Source organism: Arachis stenosperma, chromosome 4 (genome assembly GCF_014773155.1).
Source record: "Arachis stenosperma cultivar V10309 chromosome 4, arast.V10309.gnm1.PFL2, whole genome shotgun sequence".
Classification (NCBI taxonomy): Eukaryota; Viridiplantae; Streptophyta; class Magnoliopsida; order Fabales; family Fabaceae; genus Arachis; species Arachis stenosperma.
Window position 1 is genome coordinate 142,965,893 of NC_080380.1, and position 22,636 is coordinate 142,988,528.

The 22,636-nt window shown below is 28.8% G+C and overlaps 1 protein-coding gene across 1 annotated transcript; it reads left to right on the top strand.

The window, feature by feature from the left end:
• The first annotated feature begins 1,215 nt into the window (after positions 1–1,215).
• Positions 1,216–13,254, top strand: LOC130975771 (proline-rich receptor-like protein kinase PERK1). The gene is made up of 8 exons (XM_057900510.1): positions 1,216–1,254; positions 3,343–3,681; positions 4,157–4,240; positions 7,391–7,461; positions 7,528–7,604; positions 7,702–7,834; positions 7,925–8,110; positions 13,117–13,254. Exons 2-8 carry the CDS (start codon positions 3,357–3,359, stop codon positions 13,252–13,254), a joined length of 1,014 nt encoding a protein of 337 aa, XP_057756493.1. The 5' UTR covers positions 1,216–1,254; positions 3,343–3,356.
• The last annotated feature ends 9,382 nt before the right edge of the window (positions 13,255–22,636 follow it).

The following is a 22,636-nucleotide window of genomic DNA, read 5'->3' on the forward strand; positions in this document are numbered from 1 at the left end:
AACAAAAATAAAGTAATTATTTTTCTCATATTTTTAGTCTTACTAACAACGAAAATAGAGTAGGAGTAGAAAAAAATTTATTGATGCGCAAGAATAGAAAAGAAAATCAATATCTAACTTGACGGATCTGTGTCAAAAAAAAATTTACAAATATTTGTTTTGACAAATTATTATTTATACACAATAACACAATCATATTGCAGCTCTGGTGGTAGATATGCATAAAGAAAAAAAAAAGAGGCCGGCAAAAGTATGAATAAAATGATAATAAGTTATAATTAACATTATTATTATTATTATTATTATTATTATTATTATTATTATTAATGGATTATGAATGTATATATTAGTCCCTCGTTCGGCTATGTTAGCCCCTCTTCTTACCATTTGGATTCATTTATTTTTTCGGTTATAAAGGTTATTAAAATTTATTATTTTTTATTATTAATATTAAAATATAAATAAATAAAAATATATTATTAAATTTAAAAAAATTAAATTAATAATTAAAATATAATTAAAAATAATAAATTAAAATAATAATTGACTTATAATATATTATAATGGATTCTCTAAACTTTTTTAAATATATTATAAAATCTAATAATAATAAGACAGAAAGAAAGGCGCATATATATATATATATATATATATATATATATATATATATATATATATATATCCGCTAAGCTGATTATTTATGAGATATACAACACTCTGATTTTAAAGAAAGATCAATGGCATCCAAATTGGGACCACCAAATCCTATTCTCTGTGCTAACTACGGTCGATTCTTTCAAATAAATCCCAACCTTTGTCTAGCAGTAGGATGTGATTGTTTTCATGCTTCTCTAGTTTCTCCTCCTCTTCTTTATCCACCGTCTTTACCGTCGTCGTCGCCACCACCACCGTTACCATCTCCTCCATTATTGTTACCGCCACTGCCACTGCTACCGTCACCGTCACCGCCACTAGCTATTTCTCCACCAATGTCGCCACCACCACGATTTTTCTCTCCCGACTCTCCGCCTCCTCAAACTTTTCTGCCGACGAAACCTTCCTCTAAACCAACCCAGGTACTACGTTTTCCTCCTCCAACTTCAACTCCGGCACCATTTTTTTCGTCAAGTGGCCTCATTGTTGAAATGGCGGCAGCAATCACTTTTGCCATTTTGATTGTGGTGCTTTGCACTTTTGGCATTTTTCATTGGAAAAATAGGAAGAGAGAACATGATAAAGGCCTCGGACTTAAAGGTACGTATTTAAGACACAGAGAAATTGAGAGACGAAAAGATTGAAATTAAATTAAATCTTTATATTATGTTTGATGTGAAATGTGTAGAACATAATTATGTTTTAGTATTTTATTTGGTTGAAGATAATTATAAATATAAAATAATAATATTTAGTAAAATATTTTTAATTATTAAAAAATATATTTTTAAAATTTCTTTCTATATCTAAAAATTTGAGTCTATTTTCATTTTTTGGTGGTTTCGAAGACATTAAAATATTGTATTTAAGAATTAAAATTTTAGTTATAATCTCTCGCAACTAAATATAATATTAACTTTCAAACTTTCATTCTAATTTTAGTTTCTAAAAACAAATATTACTTAAGAGCATAGTTGTCAGAACCGGACCGGATCGGCCGGTTCGACCGAAAAACTGGTAAACCGGACCATATACCGATCCGGTCTGATATTTAGATTGTATAAGGTTGAGAACCGGTATGGACCGGTCAAACTCGGTGTGAACCGGTGAAAACCGGTCAAATTCGGTGAAAATCGGATTGGTTCGAGTCACTTGGTCAACGTTGAAGGTGAATCTACAATGGACTAGCGATATGCAACTCCACGATGCTCTACACCCTCCAGCGCTGCCAAGTGTCGCTTGTGATGATTTTTGGAAAATTTTCCAAAATGCTTCCAATGGGACTCGAACCCATTCTTCCAGCATAAAGCCACCAAGCTTCTTCCACCAGGCTAGAGTGATTCTCATTAAATAATAGACAAATTATAATACATATAGCATTCTTTCTTTTTTACTTCTATTCAATTTATTTTAATTTCAAAGTCACTCATTTTTAAATCAATTACATTTTATTTAACTATAAATTTTATTAAATATATACAAATTAAAAATATAAACAAAAAATTTAATTAACCACAATTTATTTTTTTAATATATTATTTTATTTTTTATCTTCATGAGGTTGATAGTTGAAAATCGCTAGATGATATTTAGTTAAACTAGTCAAATCATCTAACGGTTCTTAAATATCAACTTCACAAAAAAATAATTGTATGTGACTTTTCACCAATAATAATATAACAATAAAATAAATATAAACTAATTAATAAAGTATTAAAATTTAAAAATGATAATTATTTTTATAAAGAAAAAATAAAATACTAATAATAAAAAAATAATTAAATTTTATATAATTATTTAATTATACCGAGTTAACCGGTTCGACCAATGACCCAACAGTTGAACCAGTGACCCAGTGACCCAGTAACCTCACCGGTTCGATCACCGATTCGGTTCTGACAACTATGCTTAAGAGAACTAAGGTGTTGCCAATAATTATGGTAGAATAGTATTTAAACTTTACTACTCTAACTCTATTAGTAGATTTAAAATCTTTTTAACATTCAACCTTTTTTTCTATCTCTCTGTTGATAATTTTTTAACTCTAACCTCATTTGTAACTTAAAATTCTCCATTCAACCCTATTTGATCTTGCAACAAATTAAAATCATTTTTTTCAATTAAACACAATATTTTATTCGATACATTCATATTTCATAAACATACTGGTAAAACATAAAATACAAAATTAAGTCTATATTAAAATTAAAAATAATAAAATTATAATAAAATCAATATTAAAATTACAAATAACATAGTCATCAATTCATCATCAAGTCTTTGCTAAAATTATAATAACACAAACAACAATAAAATTCTTGTCACTCTTCTTTAACTTAATTTGTTGCAATAATACTCTCTCTTTCTCTCTAATAGTTTTAAAAACTTACTATGATATATTAGGAGTATAAATAGATTGGGTAAGACTTACTCTAAATCCACACTAGATCTAACAATTCAATTCGCTGTGGATTGGACTATTAAAACAAACTGGTTAAATTGGGGTCGAATATCTATAAATAGAATTAGTATTGCGAATCCTATAAATATATTGGTTTTGAAATCGTTGCGCAACTTTAGAAAATTAGAATAGAATAGTATATGCACGTTGCTTACATGCAAATGCAATGATGCAAATGCACGCTCTTTCCATTGTAGTTATCATGCTTCTTACTAATTATTGTACAGGCAATAACGGCATAATGGAAATGTCATCAAAGAACAGAATATTCAGATACGAGGAGTTGGAAGTTGCAACAGATGGGTTCTCGAAAGCAAATTTGGTTGGAGAAGGTGGATTCGGTTATGTCCACAAAGGAGTTCTTCCAAACGGCAAGGAGGCTGCCATCAAACAGCTCAAGGATGGAAGTAGGCAGGGAGAGCGTGAATTCCAAGCTGAAGTAGACATAATCACTCGGCTTCATCACAGGAATCTCGTTTCTTTGCTTGGATATTGCATCGCCGGCCACCGTAGGCTTCTCGTCTACGAATTTGTTCCAAACAATACATTAGAGTTCCATCTACATGGTATTTTTTTAAAGTTGAATAATACAATGGTATGTTAGTTTTTATTTGCAAATAATGTGTATAAATTAAAAAAATTATCATGTATATCTTTTTAATAATATAATTATTATAAAATATTACAGAACAATCATATTAGATATACACTAAAATTAATCACTATTATAAAATATAAAATACATATTAAAAATGAGTTAAATTATAGATATATTTTTATGTAAATATATAATATATAGTTGATTTTAACAACTGATTTTAATGTATAAATAGTATTTTTTTATTACATAAATATACTAGTAAAAGGTCATAGAAAAATTATATTCGAGTATAAAAAATTTATCGGTTTTTATTACCAAGAGATTTTCTATAATAGTACAAATAAATAACAATATTAATAAAATTGTTTTGTGGTTGAATTAATAACTTTTTAATGGATTGGATATAAATTATAATGGCTATTCACTTATTTGAACGACAGGGCAAGATCCTACTATAGATTGGCCTACAAGAATGCGGATTGCTCTAGGAGCTGCTAAGGGATTAGCATATCTTCATGAGGAATGTATGTCCTTTCATATGAAATTTAAAAGATTTTACTTATTCGATATATATATCACTCATTCAACATTATTAATGGATATTTAATTAATTTTTTTAACTAAATATGAGAATATTATTCATATTCAAATTCAAATACAATATTATTGAATTTAAGTTATTCAAACTGTGATGTTAATAGTTTGATCAGGAGGGATTAAGAGAGGAAAAAAAATAAGTTGTTTTCATTGTTAAAGAGAATGAAAAAATTTTTTAAAAAATATTTGTTGAGTTATTACATTTTATATACTATATATTATTTAGGTATTCTCACTAAAAAATAATTACAATAATAAGCTTATTATTAATAAAAAATAATCTAGGTAACATAGTGAAAGGGAGGAGGGTGAGGATGAAGAGGGGTGGGGAAGCGGAAGTGAGGTCATTGATACTTGTGCTCTTCTTGGAAAAAGAAAGCGAAGAGTGTAATTTTTCAAGGAAAATTCTATGGTATGGATTGTAAAAAATATGGATCTTAGGTGTTATGCTTTCTTGCGTGAGTGTTAGAGAAAATTTAATGACAGTTTCAGCTGATGCAGAGTGGTTGCTAAACCATACTTTTATTTTCAATTTTTGTCACTATTACATTTTTCAAGCAAACAGGTAACTAGATATCTGATTATATATATATGTAGATATTCTAAAAGAAATAAAAAAAATCTTATGTCCTAAACTATTCAAACTGTAATGTTAATGGTTTGATCAGGAGGGTTTAAGAGAAAGAGAAAAATAAGTTATTCTCATTGTTGAAGAGAATAAAAAATCTCTTTAAAAAATATTTATTGAGTTATATATTATGTACTATTTAGGTACTCTCATTAAAAATTAATTACAATAGTAAGTCTATTGATAAAAAAATAATCTAAGTAACATTGTGAAAGAGAGGAGGATGAGGATGAAGAGGGGTGGGGGAACGGAAGTGAGGTGATTGATACTTGTGCTCTTCTTGGAAAAAGAAAGCGAAGAGTGTAATTTTCTAAGAAAAATTCTATGGTATGAATTGTAAAAAACATAGATCTTAGGGGTAGGAGAGTGGAAGTGAGGTGATTGATACTTGTGCTCTTCTTGGAAAAAGAAAGCGAAGAGTGTAATTTTCTAAGAAAAATTATATGGTATGGATTGTAAAAAACATGGATCTTAGGGGTAGGGGAGTGGAAGTGAGGTAATTGATACTTGTGCTCTTCTTGGAAAAAGGAAGCGAAAAGTGTAATTTTCTAAGAGAAATCCTATGGTATAAATTGTAAAAAACATGGATTTTAGGTGTTATGCTTTCTTGTGTGAGTGTTAGAGAAAACTTAGTGACAGTTTCAGCTGATACAGAGTAGTTGTTAAACCATACTTCTATTTTCAATTGTTTTTCACTGTTGCATTTTTTAAGCGAGCAGGTAACTAAATATCTGATTATATAAAAAAATCCCATGTCCTAAACTATTCAAGCTGTAATGTTAATGGTTTGATCAAGATGATTAAGAAAGGAAAAAATAAGTTGTTCTCATTGTTGAAGAGAATGAAAAATTCTCTTAAAAAATATTTGTTGAGTTATTACATCTTATATACTATGTACTATTTAAGTACTCTCATTAAAAAATAATTACAATAGTAAGCCTATTATTGATAAAAAATAATCTAGATAACAATTATGTTTAGATTTTTTCATTGGTTGAAGAACAAAATTGTTATTTGCATATAAAAAATTAATAATCAATTTAGTTTTTATATATTTGTGTGTGTATATATATATATATATATATATATATATATATATATATTGTTTACTTCATTTTGAGTATATCTTATGACAACTATGTTAAGTATACATCAAAAGTAACCATAAAAAATAGCTATTAGTAATATAAAATAGTGATAAGTACTATTTTGATTTCTATAATTTACGGTCAAAATCAAATTCTTTCCTAACTTTGTTTTTAATTTAAAATCATTCTTAACATTTCATTTGGTATTAAATCATTTCTTTAACTATTTTACTAACCCTATCCTCTCACATCTCTGATCCCAAATCCTATCTTCTTTATCTCCATTATCATCACCCTAGAAAATTTTAAAAAATCCTAAAAAATCCTGAAAAACCCTAGAAAAGTCCTAGAAAAATTCGAAAAGACTTTAAAAAACATTAAGAAAACCTTAGAAAATCCTAGATAAATCTAAAAAACACTAGAAAATCTCAGAAAAAATATGGCTCAGGATGGACAAAATAGAGAGAGATAGAAAGAGAGAATGCTTCTACAGTGGTTTCCATCGCGACTGAAGGAGGTCGCTGCCGAGCTGCTCCCCTCTCTATGTTGATGCTGCAACCACCTTCTCCATAATTTGCTATGACTCTTTCTTTATTGTGTCCTTCTTATAGCGTAAGAGTTCACCCTCGAAGTTATTGGAAGCTGTTGTTATTGTCTTTAGAACTTGTTTGTCAGGTCTAGTAGGAGCAAAGGCCGTCGGGTTTAGCATAGCAGCGTCTCTCAAAGAGATAGCCCTCTCTGGTGATAGCAGTGGCAAAGCATGGATTTTGCTGCTTCTGCTTCTTTATGTATCTTGTTCGTTTCTTTATCCTTAATTGATGAATTTTTTCATTCTTTTTGTATTTTAAAAAATCTAAATTTTCTGTTATTGTTGTTGAATTTGAAATATTTAATGTTATTGATTAAAAAAAATTTGAGGTGTTGGTGATGGTGGTAATAAATGTAAAAAGAAAGGTAGTAATGGTGATTGCAGGGTAAACATGGTGTAATGAGGGTATTTTTAGTTTTTTAAAAAATTATTATCTTTAAAAGATAATTTTAATACTAAATAGAATGTGGAGAATTATTTGGAATAAAAAAAGTTAACAATATTTTGATTTTAATCTAAAATTTTAGAGATTAAAATAATATTACATATTAAAATATAAATACGTATTATATGAAGATTAATTTTAGTGTAAGTATAATATTTTAATCTAATAAATAGCAAAAGTCTATTCATAATAAACTGCTACGATATATGCAGTTTCAGTGGATCGGAGAGAATCCACCCTCATACTCTATGCATTAGAATGTGATTTCTTCGTTAACTGCTACGATACCTATCAAGTATCAACATATAACGATTTTTATATTTTCAGGTTATCCCAAGATCATCCATCGTGATATCAAAGCTGCTAACATTCTCCTCGATTTTAATTTCCAAGCGAAGGTGAGGAAATGATCAATTTATCCATTTGATGAACTTGATGAACAACCCCTTGCATTGTGTCTGCAGGTTGCTGATTTTGGGCTTGCAAAATTTTGCCCGGATATGAATACGCATGTTTCCACTCGAGTGATGGGAACTCTAGGGTACATTATTACAACACATCCTTCTTTTTCTCTCTTCACAATTCTTCATCAATTCAAACATAACAATAAAATGCTCATGCATGAAATGTTAGGTCAGGTATGTAGCTCCTGAATATGCTTCCAGTGGAAACCTCACCGAAAAGGCCGACGTTTTCTCCTTTGGAGTCATGCTTCTCGAGTTAATTACTGGCCGCCGACCAGTAATTGATTCACATCATACTTTCATGGAGGTTAGTTTGGTACAAACACTAATGTACTATTATATTTGTACAGATATAATTATTCATGTATCTTTTTCTATTAGTTTAATCTTTTCACAGAAGTGGTTTTGTGAATTCTGGCAGGCAATGCCTTTGCTAACAAAGGTTTTGAAAGAGAATAATTTTGAAGTTGTAGCTGACCGAAAGCTTCAAAATCAGTATGAACCAACCGAAATGGTTTCCATGCTGGCCTCTGCAGCTGCTTCTATACGATATGAAGCAAAGCTTCGACCAAAGATGAGCCAGGTAATAATCAAATACTCATAATTTTAACTTTTATTAACAAAGGTTTAACTTGTAAGTTTACATCAAATTAAATGAGAAATTATATGGACACATGTACATCTCATTTATACTATCAAGGATAAAAGTTAGAAAGTGTAGGAAGTTGAGAACTGTTATGGTAGTTAGTGCCTTAGCGGTTAATCTGCTAAATAGGAAAGGTTTGTTATGGCTGTTTGACTTGTTGCTAGCTAAGACATCTGCTTACATTCTTGTATAAATACTTCACATCTTTGTAGAAATCTAGTTAAAAATAAGGGAACCACTCTTACAAAAGATGCAAGAAGTGTCTTTTTCTAAAGACATAAAATCTCCACCAATTTATACTCAACATATAGCAATAATAGTCAAATTCAGTTCATCTTTAATGATTTTTTTATTACGAACTGTTTTTTTATTTGAACTAATTAATGATATTAGACAAAGTGAATTGTTGTAATTTCTTTTATAGAAAAAATAACTATAATGCCCCATTTATATATTTATTAATTTTAAAAACCCTCAGACTCTCTCTACCTCTTTTCTCGCTGTCATCCGCTACCCTCATTCCTTCTCACTCTCTTGTAAAAAATTACCACCTCTACTCCTCTCTAGTCTCTGCCGTCACTGCCGTCTAGCCCAGCAACCGCCGTCGTTCTCAGTCTTTCTCTTCACATCGTACTCACTGTTCAGTCTCTCAACACCGTCCTTCTACCTCTTCTATGCATCGTTCTCTCTACCAACACCGTTATACACCCGTGTTGTTCTCACTCCTAAGTACCATCATTTTCAGCAGACAATAGATAAATAGCAATAAATTCAAAATTTAGTGATGATAATCAGTAATAAATTTATCTGAGTAATGATTTTTAACAACAACAAAAAAACTAACTAAAGAAACCTTAACTAGTGCAAACTAAAGAAAAATACAAATTCATAGTAAAGTGGTAAAGAAATCAAATAAAAAAATGATGAGATCAGAGGTGTAGCTGACAGCTGCATTGTATAAGAACAATAATAAATATAAGTTGAGAAAGACTCCAAACAAACTATCAACTCCAACAATTCCATATACCATATCAAATTAAATCTAACTACAAGTAAAATAAAAACTAAACACCCCATTACAACAATCAAGAAAAAGTCACTTCTCCTTAGCTGCAACTTTCACCAGGCCCTGACTCTTCAGTTGTCAAAGGGTCAGCATTGTTCTTGAATGCCTCAACCATCCCTTGGAAGAGTTCAATAATAATGCTAACCTGAGAGCTCAACTATTAGCCGCCCTCAATTTTCTGAACCAGAAAATTTTAACCGATGCCTTGACAGCCTTGGAAACTTTCATGGAATATATTCACAATCACATTGCCAAGGTCGACTCTGTTGGGAAAACTTCAACAAAGCAATTGAGACTTTGGCTACCCATGATAGACAGTTAAAGAAATGCAAAACAGCCTAGTCTCAATTTGAAGAAGTATTATCAGAAGGTCGGGTCAAGGAGAAGATTATAGCCACTAAAGTCGAGATTTTTGAAAAAGAATTGGCTGAGCTGAAAGCAAGCAAAATCAAAGATGAAGTTACAAATGACCTTGATCGGCGAATTCAGAAAATAAATCAGGTTCATGCATCCAAAACTTCAGGTCGTACTGTCCTTATGGAAAATGTCAATCAAACAACCAAGGCCAAATAGGACACTGTCGAAGAAGCTGTTGCCTTAGGTCGAAAGCAGAAAGATCCTAAGCTTAAGTTTAGAACATTGTTTTGAATTATCGTATTTATTGGAACTTTGAATATGAACTTTTTTTTGTATGCACCTTTTATACTTTTGATTAACGACAATGATATAACTTTAGATATTTACCATTTACATACCCTATTTGTCGAGCAGTTGTTATATCTTTTAATTCATAAGCATTGGCATTAAATATCTTTTCGACTCTAAAAGGTCCTTCCCACAAAATATTATAATTAGGCAAAATATGAAAGTTAGTTATGGTAATTACTATAAATTAAGGGATATTTCACTTATCAGTTTCTAGTTATTCACTGGCTTGTTAGAGAATGCAGCCTAGCTCATATCATTGATGTATATAAACCTTAGCATTCTCTATACTATGTACAATTCTCAAATTCATTGTCTATATATTCTATCATCTCTTTATCTTCTTGATTGTGTTTTGTTTTGAATCATATTCAAGAACCTTTCAGTTAGCATATGTTTTTGTTTCACTCGATTTTGGTATAGTTCGACAGGGTATCGAATCGAGCTTGTATCAAGATCTCAGTTCAGAGAGCAGATACAACTCCTCTAAAAAAGAGTAAGCTCAACCTGAAAATTACTTAGTAATTGTATGTATAAGGTGACTTGTGTCGAAATTACTAATGGTAGATTTAATGATTTATAATGAATAAAGTAAAGGAATAAATTATTTAAATAAAGAAAATTTAATAAATGAAAGTATCAAAAGTTTAATGAAAGCAAAATAACAACAAAAGTGCAAAGAAATGAAAGAAAATGAATCAAATAACCAAAAGAAAACAAATTAAAAGTTGACTTCTAACACTCATATGCACTTGCACTCTATGTTCTTCTGTTATGTCACTGAGATTGAGAATTTTATGACTTTACGTGATGATCTAGCGTTCTTGGTTGAAATTCCCCAACCTTTCTAGGTTTCTCATATTTATAGATTACAAGAATGGACTAACTTCTGAATAATCTTGACCATGATCTGATTCTTCTTTTTTCTAAGGCCACAACCTTGCCTTGACCCTGGAGAAGAATCCTCATGGTGACTCCCGACATTCTATCTTACTTTGTCCTTCAAGCTCCACGTTCTGACAATGTGTTCATATTTATCACGTGATGTTTTTTTGGTTTTGACCCTGTTTTTTCGACCCCTCTCATTATTAAAACTTTCGACCTATATGCAAAGAGGAATTCCTCTACAACTAGCCATCTAGATCACACCTTTTCTTCTCTATATCCTCTGATCAAAGTAGGGATGTCAACGGGGTAGGGCGAGGGCGGGGGATGCCTCCTTGCTCCCCATCCCCGCCCCCAGATTTGCTCCCTGTCTCCGTCCCCCTTTTCTGCCGTGGGGGAATATTGCTCCCCATTCCCATTTTCCACAGGGCCCCATTCCCCACGGAGACCCCATTCTCCATTTATCTGATAGTTCTAACTAATTATTATTTTCCATATGAATAGAGCTGTAAGTATCCATCCTATACAAAAATAGTAAGATTTTATACAAAAAGTTTAAACAAAAAGATGATGAGGTAGGGGGACGTAACGGCGAGTCAGAGGACAGAGCAGTAGACGAGGTGGGAGACGCGACAACAGAGAGGAAAATGGACACAACGACATAGTTATGGAAAGGGACGCCGCAAATAGAGAGCACGATGTAGTGAGGGACCCCATTACAACAATCAAGAGCCCAAGCAAATTAAGAATAAAAAAGGCCAAAGCATCCAGACATTTCAACATAAACCTATTTAAAATAAAATAAGGTTACTCACAAGTTTTAGATTATTCACAAAATTAAAGTGCGGGAGTGTAATCTTTAGTAGAATCAAAATTTTTATTTACATCAACCTTCTCCCACAACATCAAAATCTTTTACAATATGAAATATAGAGGCATTCATTTTATTAAAATTAAACTATAAAAGATAAAATATTGGTGACTACTATAACAAAAAAAGATTTAATTTAATGTGATTGATTGAAATAAAGCAAAATATGAGAAGAGGAGTATGCAAAGCAGAGAAGTGGGATTATCAAAACAAGAGAAGTTGCCATAGCAGAAGGATAGACAGAGATGGATGAAAGAGAGAATGCAAGCATAGACGGCGGAAAGGTGAGGCAGAGAGGCACCTTGGAGAGATTTGGTTGGCGGCACAGGAGCAGAAAGGAGTAGTAGCAAGAACGCATGAGAAGAAGTGAGAACGGAGCAGCGATGCCAACACCAATAAGGCCGGTGATAGCGACACCGGCATTCAACCACAGGAAAGAAAAGGAATAGAAGAAGAGGGAGAAAGGTGGCTGTCTTAGAATTGGGTATAGGTTTTCATGGCAGTGGGAGAGTAACTCGGTGCGGGTCATAAAAAATGGATTTACACTTTATAGGTTCTATTACAATAAATCAGTTTTGTGTGGTTTGAGAAAGTATAGGGAGCCAATAAAATATTTGTACAATATGAATAATGGAGGTTTAGGGAGTATTAAAGATATAACCATTAGCGTTACCTTTTTCCATTAGCTAAAGTTTTTGGGATGAGTAGTATCATGACATGGTATTAGAACTTTAGATTCGAAAGGTCAAGAGTTAGATCTTTGGTGAATCCCAAAATCAGTTTAAGTTTTTGGAATGAGTAGTTTCATGACATGAGATGTTTATTATCCTAGTACTCGGATAATTATTCTGGATAGTATAAGTGATGTTCATTTTATAACTCAATAGCCCATTGTATACATTGTATACTTAGACCATTGGTTCCCTAACAGTACTCGGGTGGCTTTTTTAAATTTAAGTTGTTAAACTGGTTTAAAAATATATCCAATCATATTATAACACTTAAAAGCATCAATATAAAAAGTATTTTAGATCCACTTTATGTTAGTATTACCATTTATGTGATTCTTTTCGTTAGTTTAAATCTATAAATAAAAAAAAATATAAGACAAATAAAAAATTTTGTTCATGTACATATTTTGTTTATGATATAATAAAATAATTTTTTTATTTTTTAAAATTTTATCTATCACTTTTAATAATTAAAAAGAAAAGTGTACAACAGAAGTGCATATAACATTCTTCAAATTAAATATGTAAAAGGTCTATTTATAATGGTTTCTTTTTTGAAAAAAGAAATAATTTTATATTCAATAAAATATATTTTATATAATTATACAAGTTTTTTACCATATTTTTTTTAAAAGAAAAAACTATGTTTTATTATTTTAATGATCCTTGCATGTATGTGTTGCAGATAATTCGTGCTTTGGAAGGAGATGCATCTCAAGTAGCTGAGTTCACTTCTAATGTATTATGCTTAGAGTCTGAGGCTGCTACATACAGACGAGAAATGATTAAAATCATTTGTGACATGAGTGGATCCACGAGTTAATTAGTGACACAAATACACAATATTAATGAACCCGAAGGAGATTATATATTCACAATAGTTTCTCACCCTCAAAACAGGTTAGGTGATTAGTGTAATTAAGTTTTGTTTTCTGCGATGAGAGTTAGGTTTCTTTTATAATTAACAACTAAGATTATACTATCCCAACAGATGTAAATTAACCATACAGACCAAAAACAGTGTGTGTCATATAGTACTTACTATATCGATTGTCGATCTATTAAACAAGCTAAAAATTTGAACTTTAATTTATCTTGGATGCATACTATAAAAATAAATATTACGTAAACAGCTAATATGTACACAAGTATTTAGAAAACCATTACAAATAATTTTATTTTGCAATAGTTATACATATTAATTGTTGATAGTGTGATATATCAAACATTTACTAAACTGTCAACCCTAGTTGGCATACCTTAATGGATTTTTTTCGGTATTATGTAGGATTCTCAAATTCATTCAATTCATTGACTATAATATTCTATCATCTCTTTATCTTCTTGACTATGTTTTGTTTTGAATCATGTATTCAAGAACCTTTCAGTTAGCATGTGTTTCTTTTCTTATTAGTCAGTTCTTGAACTAATTAGGATGTTTGTTTGGATGAGGAAAAATTGTTCACATCAACAAGCTAGCCCTAACGTTAGTTTGGTGGATAATTATTTTCCATCTTAAAATAGGTGAATTTTGTGGTACTTTTGTTATGATGTCTAAATTGTCTAATTTTTTTTTAAAAATAAAAAATAAAATATTTAAAATAAAAAATAAATTACATAAAATTTATTAAATATTATTTATTTATTTTTTTAGTAACTTAGATACAAAATAATAAGCACCGTAATATTCATCCTTAAAATAAGTGCATTCAAGTCAGAGATATCATTTTTCCTTAATTTCCTATGCGCATGAGTAATGATCAATGAGTATGCAATAATGATCATTAGACATTTTGAATAGAAATACAGAATGGTATTATAATACTCAAAATCTATAAATCAAATTTATATTTATTATAATCAAATTCCATTACCGTAAATTCATCCAATAATTTTTTTGTCGAGCAATAGTTGTTTTCTGCTATGAAAGTTAGAATCGGGACTAGCAACCGGGGATTGAAAAATTTCAAGGCCCAACAAAGAAATACTGAGAAGGCTTCTTTTAGTTTTCAGGGCTTCACTAAAGGATTTAGCCCACCAAATAGATCCAAAGGGTCCAACAAAAGACATGGAAATTTTTTTTTTTACTACCGAGCAAAAACATGTAGTTCTTCTTTTCCTTCCTTTTTTTTTTCCCCTTCTTATTCTGCTAATTGAAAAGAAATACTTTCATTAATCCATTCTTTCAAAAATAAGTATCTGCTGTATAATTAGCGAATGATATTTTATATGTTAAAACTCCGCCTATGTTATGGAACATAATCGGTCTCAAATCTGGAGAAAGGAGAAGAGTTGTGTTAGACTTTCGACAGCCAACATAAAAATTTAGTTGAATAAAAACATAAAACATCCTACCAAAAATAAAAAAATTTAAGTATCTTGAATGCATTATACAAAATAATGGAAAGATTGAATAAAATGTAAATCATAAGATACAAGCAGATTGGTCAAAATAGCAAAGTGCGTCTGAGTTTATATGTGACAAAAAAGTGCCTTTAAAATTTAAAGGTAAATTCTATCGCACTACTATCAGATCGGTTATGCTTTATGTACAGAGTGTTGGGTGGCCAAATAGGAGAACGAACATAAGTTAAGTGTGACAGAGATGAAAATGTTGAGATAGATGAGTGGTTATATGCAATATGGTAAAATCACATTTTAGGTGGTTTGGACATGTGAGAAGAAGACCGACAAAACACCTAGTTCGGAGGGTGGATGAAATGAAAGATGGATAAGGGAGGAAAAACAAAGAAAGACTTGTTAGGAAGACCATCCATGAGGCGGTCAAACAAGATTTATATATAAATAGTTTTTCTGTAGACATAATACATGATAAAACTCAATGACATTGTTTGATTTATGTAGTTGACCCTATCTAGTGGGATAAAATTTTGTTGTTGTTGTATAATTAGCGAAGGAGAGTCTGAACGAGGAGCTAGGCTTTTCACTTTCTTGATTCTCCCTCGCAGGATCTAATTAACTTCATGAACCAAGATGTACATGGAAGTGATACTTCCCGTAACATAGTCAAAGAAGTAGTGTAGTTGTTTTTTTTTTTTTTTTTTTTTTGGACCTAGGCACCTTTTCAATTTAGCAAAGACAAAAAGTATCTGTATAACATCTATCAAAAATATTATCTGTATAATTTTTTTTAAGATAACACATATAAATAAAATCTATATTAGGAATAAATTAAAGCTAATAAGATAGATTATTAGAAAAGGTAAAAACAAGCCCCCAACAAAAAAGAAAAGGTAAAATTAAGAGTAGTTTTTTTCTAATAACTAATAAATTTAACAAATAAATTGTCTTTAACCAGTTCAAACACTAAATTATATTTAACAAATAAATTTAATTAATTTATATGTGTAAACTCTAAAAATAGGTACAAATTATATTAATTCATATGTGCAAACTCAAATAAATATAGATATAAACTATATACTTTTACGCAAAATTTTTGTAAATATTGGTATAAATTATTGTTGGCCAAACGTTGATAAAAAATAATAATATTTACTAATAAGGTAACATTGCTAAAAAAGTTAATGTATTTTGTGATATTTTTAACTCAATATTTTTATTTTCTTTAATATATATTTTTTCTCTTTTAAATCCCTAGCTAACGGGTGTCTAGTAGTTAGCAAAACCCAACCCAAAACCTTTTACATTATATATGAAGTCACTTAACTCTTCATAGCATTCTTGATGTAATCTTGATATATAGCTAGTGTTAGTTTCTATATTCTGTGATAATAGAATTGAGAGGGGTTGTAACAGAATTATGGAATCTAACAATATATAAATAGTGGTGTTGTATGTCATAATGTCTCTATAGCCATGCATTAATCTCTATGATATGATCGATCACTCTCGATCATAAGGTATTAGATCATGCCTAAATTTTGATTAAATAAGAATTCAATATTGATTATGAAAAAAACGAATAACACATGATCGAAAAAGACCTACATGCCTTAAAAGAACTTAAAAGTTGAAACTTTTGTATCATTAATTCCCATGCAATATATATCCTCTTTTGTTTTCGTACGTGCTGGATAACTAAGAACCACAACCATGGATACTACTCCAAATAAAGAATAAAATCAACATATATATAGAGTGTGGATCACATTCACCTGAAAAAGAAAATTAAAAAGAAATCATCACTAAAAAAAAAAAGAAGTTAATGGACCACTCTACAATTTCACAACTGAATAAGCTAAAGAGTAGGGGCTACCCATTGGCACACTGTTCCACATTTCCATTCCAACAAACTCGTTTTCAGCCAAAGAAAAATAAACTCTCCCACACTTGTTGAATTGCTATATGCATTCGTAACAATTGAGAACGATAGTTGATGTGAAATTATTGTTGTTCTTTACTATTTAAGTTTATAAGAATCTTTCTTTTAACAGATGGTAATATACAGATATCATTTAGGAAATAAATTAACTATTTTCTTGCTGATCAGTCAGAGTTTTATGAAATTACTTTTTATTATAAATTCTAAATCTTAAATTTTAATTAAATTATATCTCTAAATTTTAAAATCCTTTAAAAAGTGACGATTAAAAAATAATTTTATATTAATTAATTAAAATTAATTCTCTATACTTATTCATATATATATATATAGTATCAATGGACTACCTAATTCAATGAATGTATAAAAGTCGATTTAAAAATGTTATAATTAGATACGAGATATTATTAGAACAAAATTATTTAAAAGACAAAAAAAGTTGTCCAAATTAATTTAAATTATTTTATTTTTATCACTGACATAAATAAATAACGTTAGATATAATAAATATATAATTATAAATATTATATACACAGGGACGGAGCTTAGTTCAGATAAGGGAGGTCATGTCTCCCCAAACTTTTATTAAAAGAATTAGTAATACTTTTTCAAAAAAAAAAAAATAGTTCAATTTGTTCAAATATTTTACTATGACTTAAAATACCAAAACTCAATCTTTATCTCTTACTTTTATTGCACAATAATTTTTAGTTTTAAACATTCAAAACATATTGAATTTGGACTGAAATGAGTGTATTCGCATTTCGCAGCTCTCTATTTAATAAGCAATACTCATTCTACTTTTGAGTTCAAATATTAAAAAAATAAGTATTTTTTATTTATATAATTTAATATTATTTTATATTTTACTATTTATTTAATTTAATTTTTTATACTATAAAAAATATTAGAATATTCAATAAGTATTGATATTATTGTATTTGTATAAATTGATAAAAAAAAAATTCAATAAATATTATAAATTTTAATATTTGTTCTTCTAACTTCTTTTTTACATATTGTACATGATGTATATTCAAATTTTTATATAAAATAATCATAAAAAATCAAAGAATTGATGTATTTTTTAAGAGGAAGGCTATTATTCAAGAAGGAAAACATATAACTTTTACAATATTAACACATGTAGATAGTTCTTCTACTTTAATAATGAATCACGAAGAAAATGGGATACAACCTTCAAAAGTTTAAAAAGTTGCATCTGATGAGTTTGACCTTAATTCTTTGGAACGAGATTCTGAAAAACGGCTTTAAATTTGGCAATATCACCCAAATCACAGAGATGAGGTTAGACGAACTTATCTTAAATCGGGTCCATATCAAAAACATCTTGATCATTATCTTCTATCTGGCCTCCCAAAATTTTATTTCAAGTTTTGCAACTGTACATATATAAAATTATACATATTAAGTTAAATAAAATAAATTTAAATTATTTTATCCGTAACATGGTCGCTAATTAAATCAAGTATAGCAGAGAGTGATGAGAATTGTAACAAGTAATGATGTTAAAAGTTAGTGGAAAATTTCTTTTTCTTTGGATTCTCAAGTCTCTATTTTTTTTTGGCCTGGTCAATAAGTCTTCTCCTACCCCACTGATATACACTTTCATAGCTTCACCATAATTCATAATTCACAATCATAGTTCTATATATTTACATTCATCTTCAAATCTATCACATCAAACTTATATTCATATGATTACCACATTTAAATATTAATATTTATATTCCTTCAATTCAATAATGATACAATATATTACTCAAATATAATACATCTTTCTTTTTTCAGATTTAAGGTTTAGGATTTTTTATGATAATTTATTAATAAGTTTATTAATAGAAAAAAGTAATACTAATATTATATTTTTAATATTTTTTTAAATAATAAGAGTCTCTCTTTTTTAATATTATATTATAAAATTATTTATCTCAAAAATTTAAGATAATAAAAAATAAATACTAATAATTATATTTCTAACAATTCTATTTTAATTTTTTTTTTTGGTAAGGCTATTCTAAATTATTCTGTCGGTGGTGAATAGTATCAAAAATCAAGAAATGTCGAGGCCAAGATAAGTACTACCAATATTTGTTAGTTGGATGTTCTATAGAAGCTGAATAAAAATACCTTTAATAAATTAAAGTAGTATAATTGAACAATGAGTATGTGATACGTGAAATGATTTTATTATCTGGTCAAATTTATCCCATTCATTTTTAATTCAACAAATAAAATCGTAGTTTCATTGTTAAGTTAAACTTGGTTTGTCAATTTTTTGTAGAATAAATAAAACCAAGTTTAATCAAACATTGCATACACATATATAAAACAATCTTAATTATGTGTCATATTCTCATTACTCAATCATACTATTTCATAAAAAAATATTTACTTCATTTTAGGGGCGGAGCTAGATGAAATATTAGAGGGAAAAAAAATATTTACACAATAAAATAAGACTAAAATAAAATTTTAAGGGAGGCTAAACTGAAATTTACATATAATTTACATGTAAAAAAATTAAAATTAGGGGGGGCCGTTGCCCCCCTCTTCTTATACCTGGCTCCGCCACTGCTTCATTTCGTTATAAAAATTGCTTATTTATTCTTTCGTTATCATAACTATGTGAAAATTTTATTTTTATTGTTAATTTTTGAAATATACAAAGATAAAAATAGGTCAAATTAGATCAGATTTCATTTTTAATAAGTCAGACCTGTAATATAATTAATTGTCTTAAGTTTAGCCTGTAATTTATTATAAATTTTTTTCAAATATTAAAAATGAGTTTAGCCTGACCTAAAATTTATTAAAAGTTCTAATAATTTTAAAAAAATATTATTTAAAATTTATTTTTTAGTAAAAATTTAGGATAAGTATTGTTTTGGTCCCTACTATTGAGAATCAGAATCAAAATTATCCCTAATATAATTTTTTATTTAAAATCGTTCTTAATATTACATTTCATTTAAAAATCGTCCTTTCTAATAAATTTTTTTAAATGACAAAAATACCCTTTTTCTCCACCATTTCATTCTTCTCATTCTTCTTTTTTTAGGAGAACAAATTTTCTTGTTCTTCTTCTTCCAAAAGAATATTCTTCTTCCATTAACAAAACTCAAAATTTTAAATTTTTAAATACAGTTAACAAAATCTAATTATAAGAACTAAAAATACTCAAATTCATCTTCAATTATAAAAATAAAAAATCTGTAAATTCAATTGCTAAGAAATCAAATACAAGAAGAAGACAAAAAATTAGGAAGAAATAAAAAATCCAAAAACAAAAAAAAGCAACAACAATCCAGAAATTAAAATAAAAATAAAACCAACAATAAAAATTGGAGAATTAGGGATTATAATGAACGAATCCATTATTCAAATCCAAATTCAACAAATCAACACACAACAACGATAAAATTAGAAAATAACAAATCAAAATCAAATTAGAAGTAAAAGCAGAAGCAGACTCAAAAAATGCAAAAGCAGAAATACTCAAGCAGAAGCAAAAAGCAGAAGACGAAGTAGAAGATGCAGAAGCAGAAGCACTCAAGCAGACCCAGAAGAAGTAGAAGATGAAGCAGAAACAGAGACCGAAGCAAGAAGCAAAAGCGGCCAAGTGGGTAAGAGCAGCAGCGAGATGCAGCGACAAGGCGGCGAGGAGCAGTGGTGAGAACGCGGTAGTGAGAAACAGTGGTGCAGAAGCAGAAGCTCTCTCTCTGAATCGTGACGGTGATGGCAACTCCGAACTTTGCCGGCACCGTCCCCCTTCTCCCCTCCCCGTCGTGTCTTTTATTTTATTTTATTTTATATTTTTTATTTAAAATAACAATTTATAAAAAAAAGGTAGTTTTGTCATTTATAAAAAAATTATTAAAAATGACGATTTTAAAATGAAATGTAACAATAAGGACGATTCTAAATAAAAAAAATTATATCAGGGACGGTTTCGATTCTGATTCTCAACGTTAGGGACTAAAACAATACTTATCCCTAATTACTTATATGTAATATGACAAATTTAATATTTTCAAAAGTTATCTAAATTTTAAAAATATTTAAAATATATATACAAAAGTATTTATAATAAAATATAATAAAAATAAATATTTAATAATTTTTATTTATAAAAAAATTATTTATATTTATTTATATTTCAATAGGTTCAAATAGATCTAAAAGACTAATATACTAATTTGTAAATCTGAACTTAGTCTATTAATAAATTTAGATTTTTAAAACAATCTGACCTTAAATCTATTTTATAATAAATTAGACCAAATTAAATACAGATCATAGATTAAGTTATAAATTCTTGAGCAGCTATTTGGCCTATTTTTATCTTGGGTATACATACTAAGAAGTGATCCCATTGACAAATATAAAGCATAGGAGATAGTAATATTTTGCTTAATGCCCTAAACTTTTTTAAGAAATTTGACACTTGATACAACGCATATAGAAGATGCATTTTGTCTTCTTTCGAAGTTGACATGAATAATGCAATAGTTTTGATTATTACATTAAGCAGCAAATTAAAGTGCATTAACTATTTAAAAAGATGTGGTGGTAACGTGTTTGTATATATATCCAAGTGGAAGACGAAAACAACTCGGGATAGAAAGAAGAATTGCACGAACATAAATATATATACACAACACATTCCATGTGTCAATAATTTAATTAGCCGAAAATAATTAAAATTTATCTTATTTAATATTTATAAATTATTATTAAAATTAATAAATATTAAATATAATAAAACAAGTTTAATTTTTTTTAAGTCTTTCAAGCATTATCGAATACTACAGTGTAGTATGCCTCATCTAATTAAAATTGAAGCTATTGTACTAATTAATACACAACACATTCCATGTGCAAATAATTGTTTCCTTCATCACCACTCATATATATAACATAACCAAAGCGAGCATAAAGAAATAAGTGTTAGAGCTAGAATCACGAAGATGTGGCATTACTTCCCTAGATATATAGGTCTTAACCAAATCGTGGGTGTTCAATATAATGCGTCATGATAGAGATATATAAGTCTAGGATTTATCGTTTAAGTTTAAGATATAAATCGAATTTATTTCGTTTTAGAATTAAATTTAAATTTGTTGTGATAAGAAAGAATTGAATGTCCATTTATGAAATTAGGTGGCTAATCTTTCTTATATGGAAGGAATAGTTTTTTAAGACAAGGTTAAAATGAATGAAGGTTGAAATCAAAAGCTTTTTATTTGTATAAATAGTAAAAGCAACGATTGAACTAAAACAACAACAATAAGAATATAACATTATTTACTCTCTCTTTCGTACTATTTTCTCTTATATACTTTATTATTAAATACATAATTATATCTATTATATTGATATAGTAATTCTAATGAAAATTACTACGAGAGCTATCTAATTATATTTCCATATTTTATATTTGTTATCTCTTCTTTATTTATTTATTTATTTAGTTATTTTACAACATGTTATGAGACTCTGATCAAATTTTTAGAAAGACTCAGATAACAAAATTTTATTATGTCGAATCTCTCTCATCTTGAATTCAATGCTCTTGATATATCTAAAAACAATTATTTATCATGGATATTAGATGCTGAAATCCATCTTGATTCAATGGATCTTGGAGATACCATTAAGGTTGGAATAATGCATCCCAGAAGGATAAAGCCAAAGTCATGATTTTTCTTCGTCGTCATCTTGACGAAGGATTGAAAAATGAATATCTCACATTAAAAGATCCTGCAGATCTTTGGAAAGACCTTGAAGAAAGGTATAATCATAAAAAACGGTGATACTTCCTCAAGCCCGATATGAGTGGACGAACTTGCGTCTGCAAGATTTTAAATCCATAAAT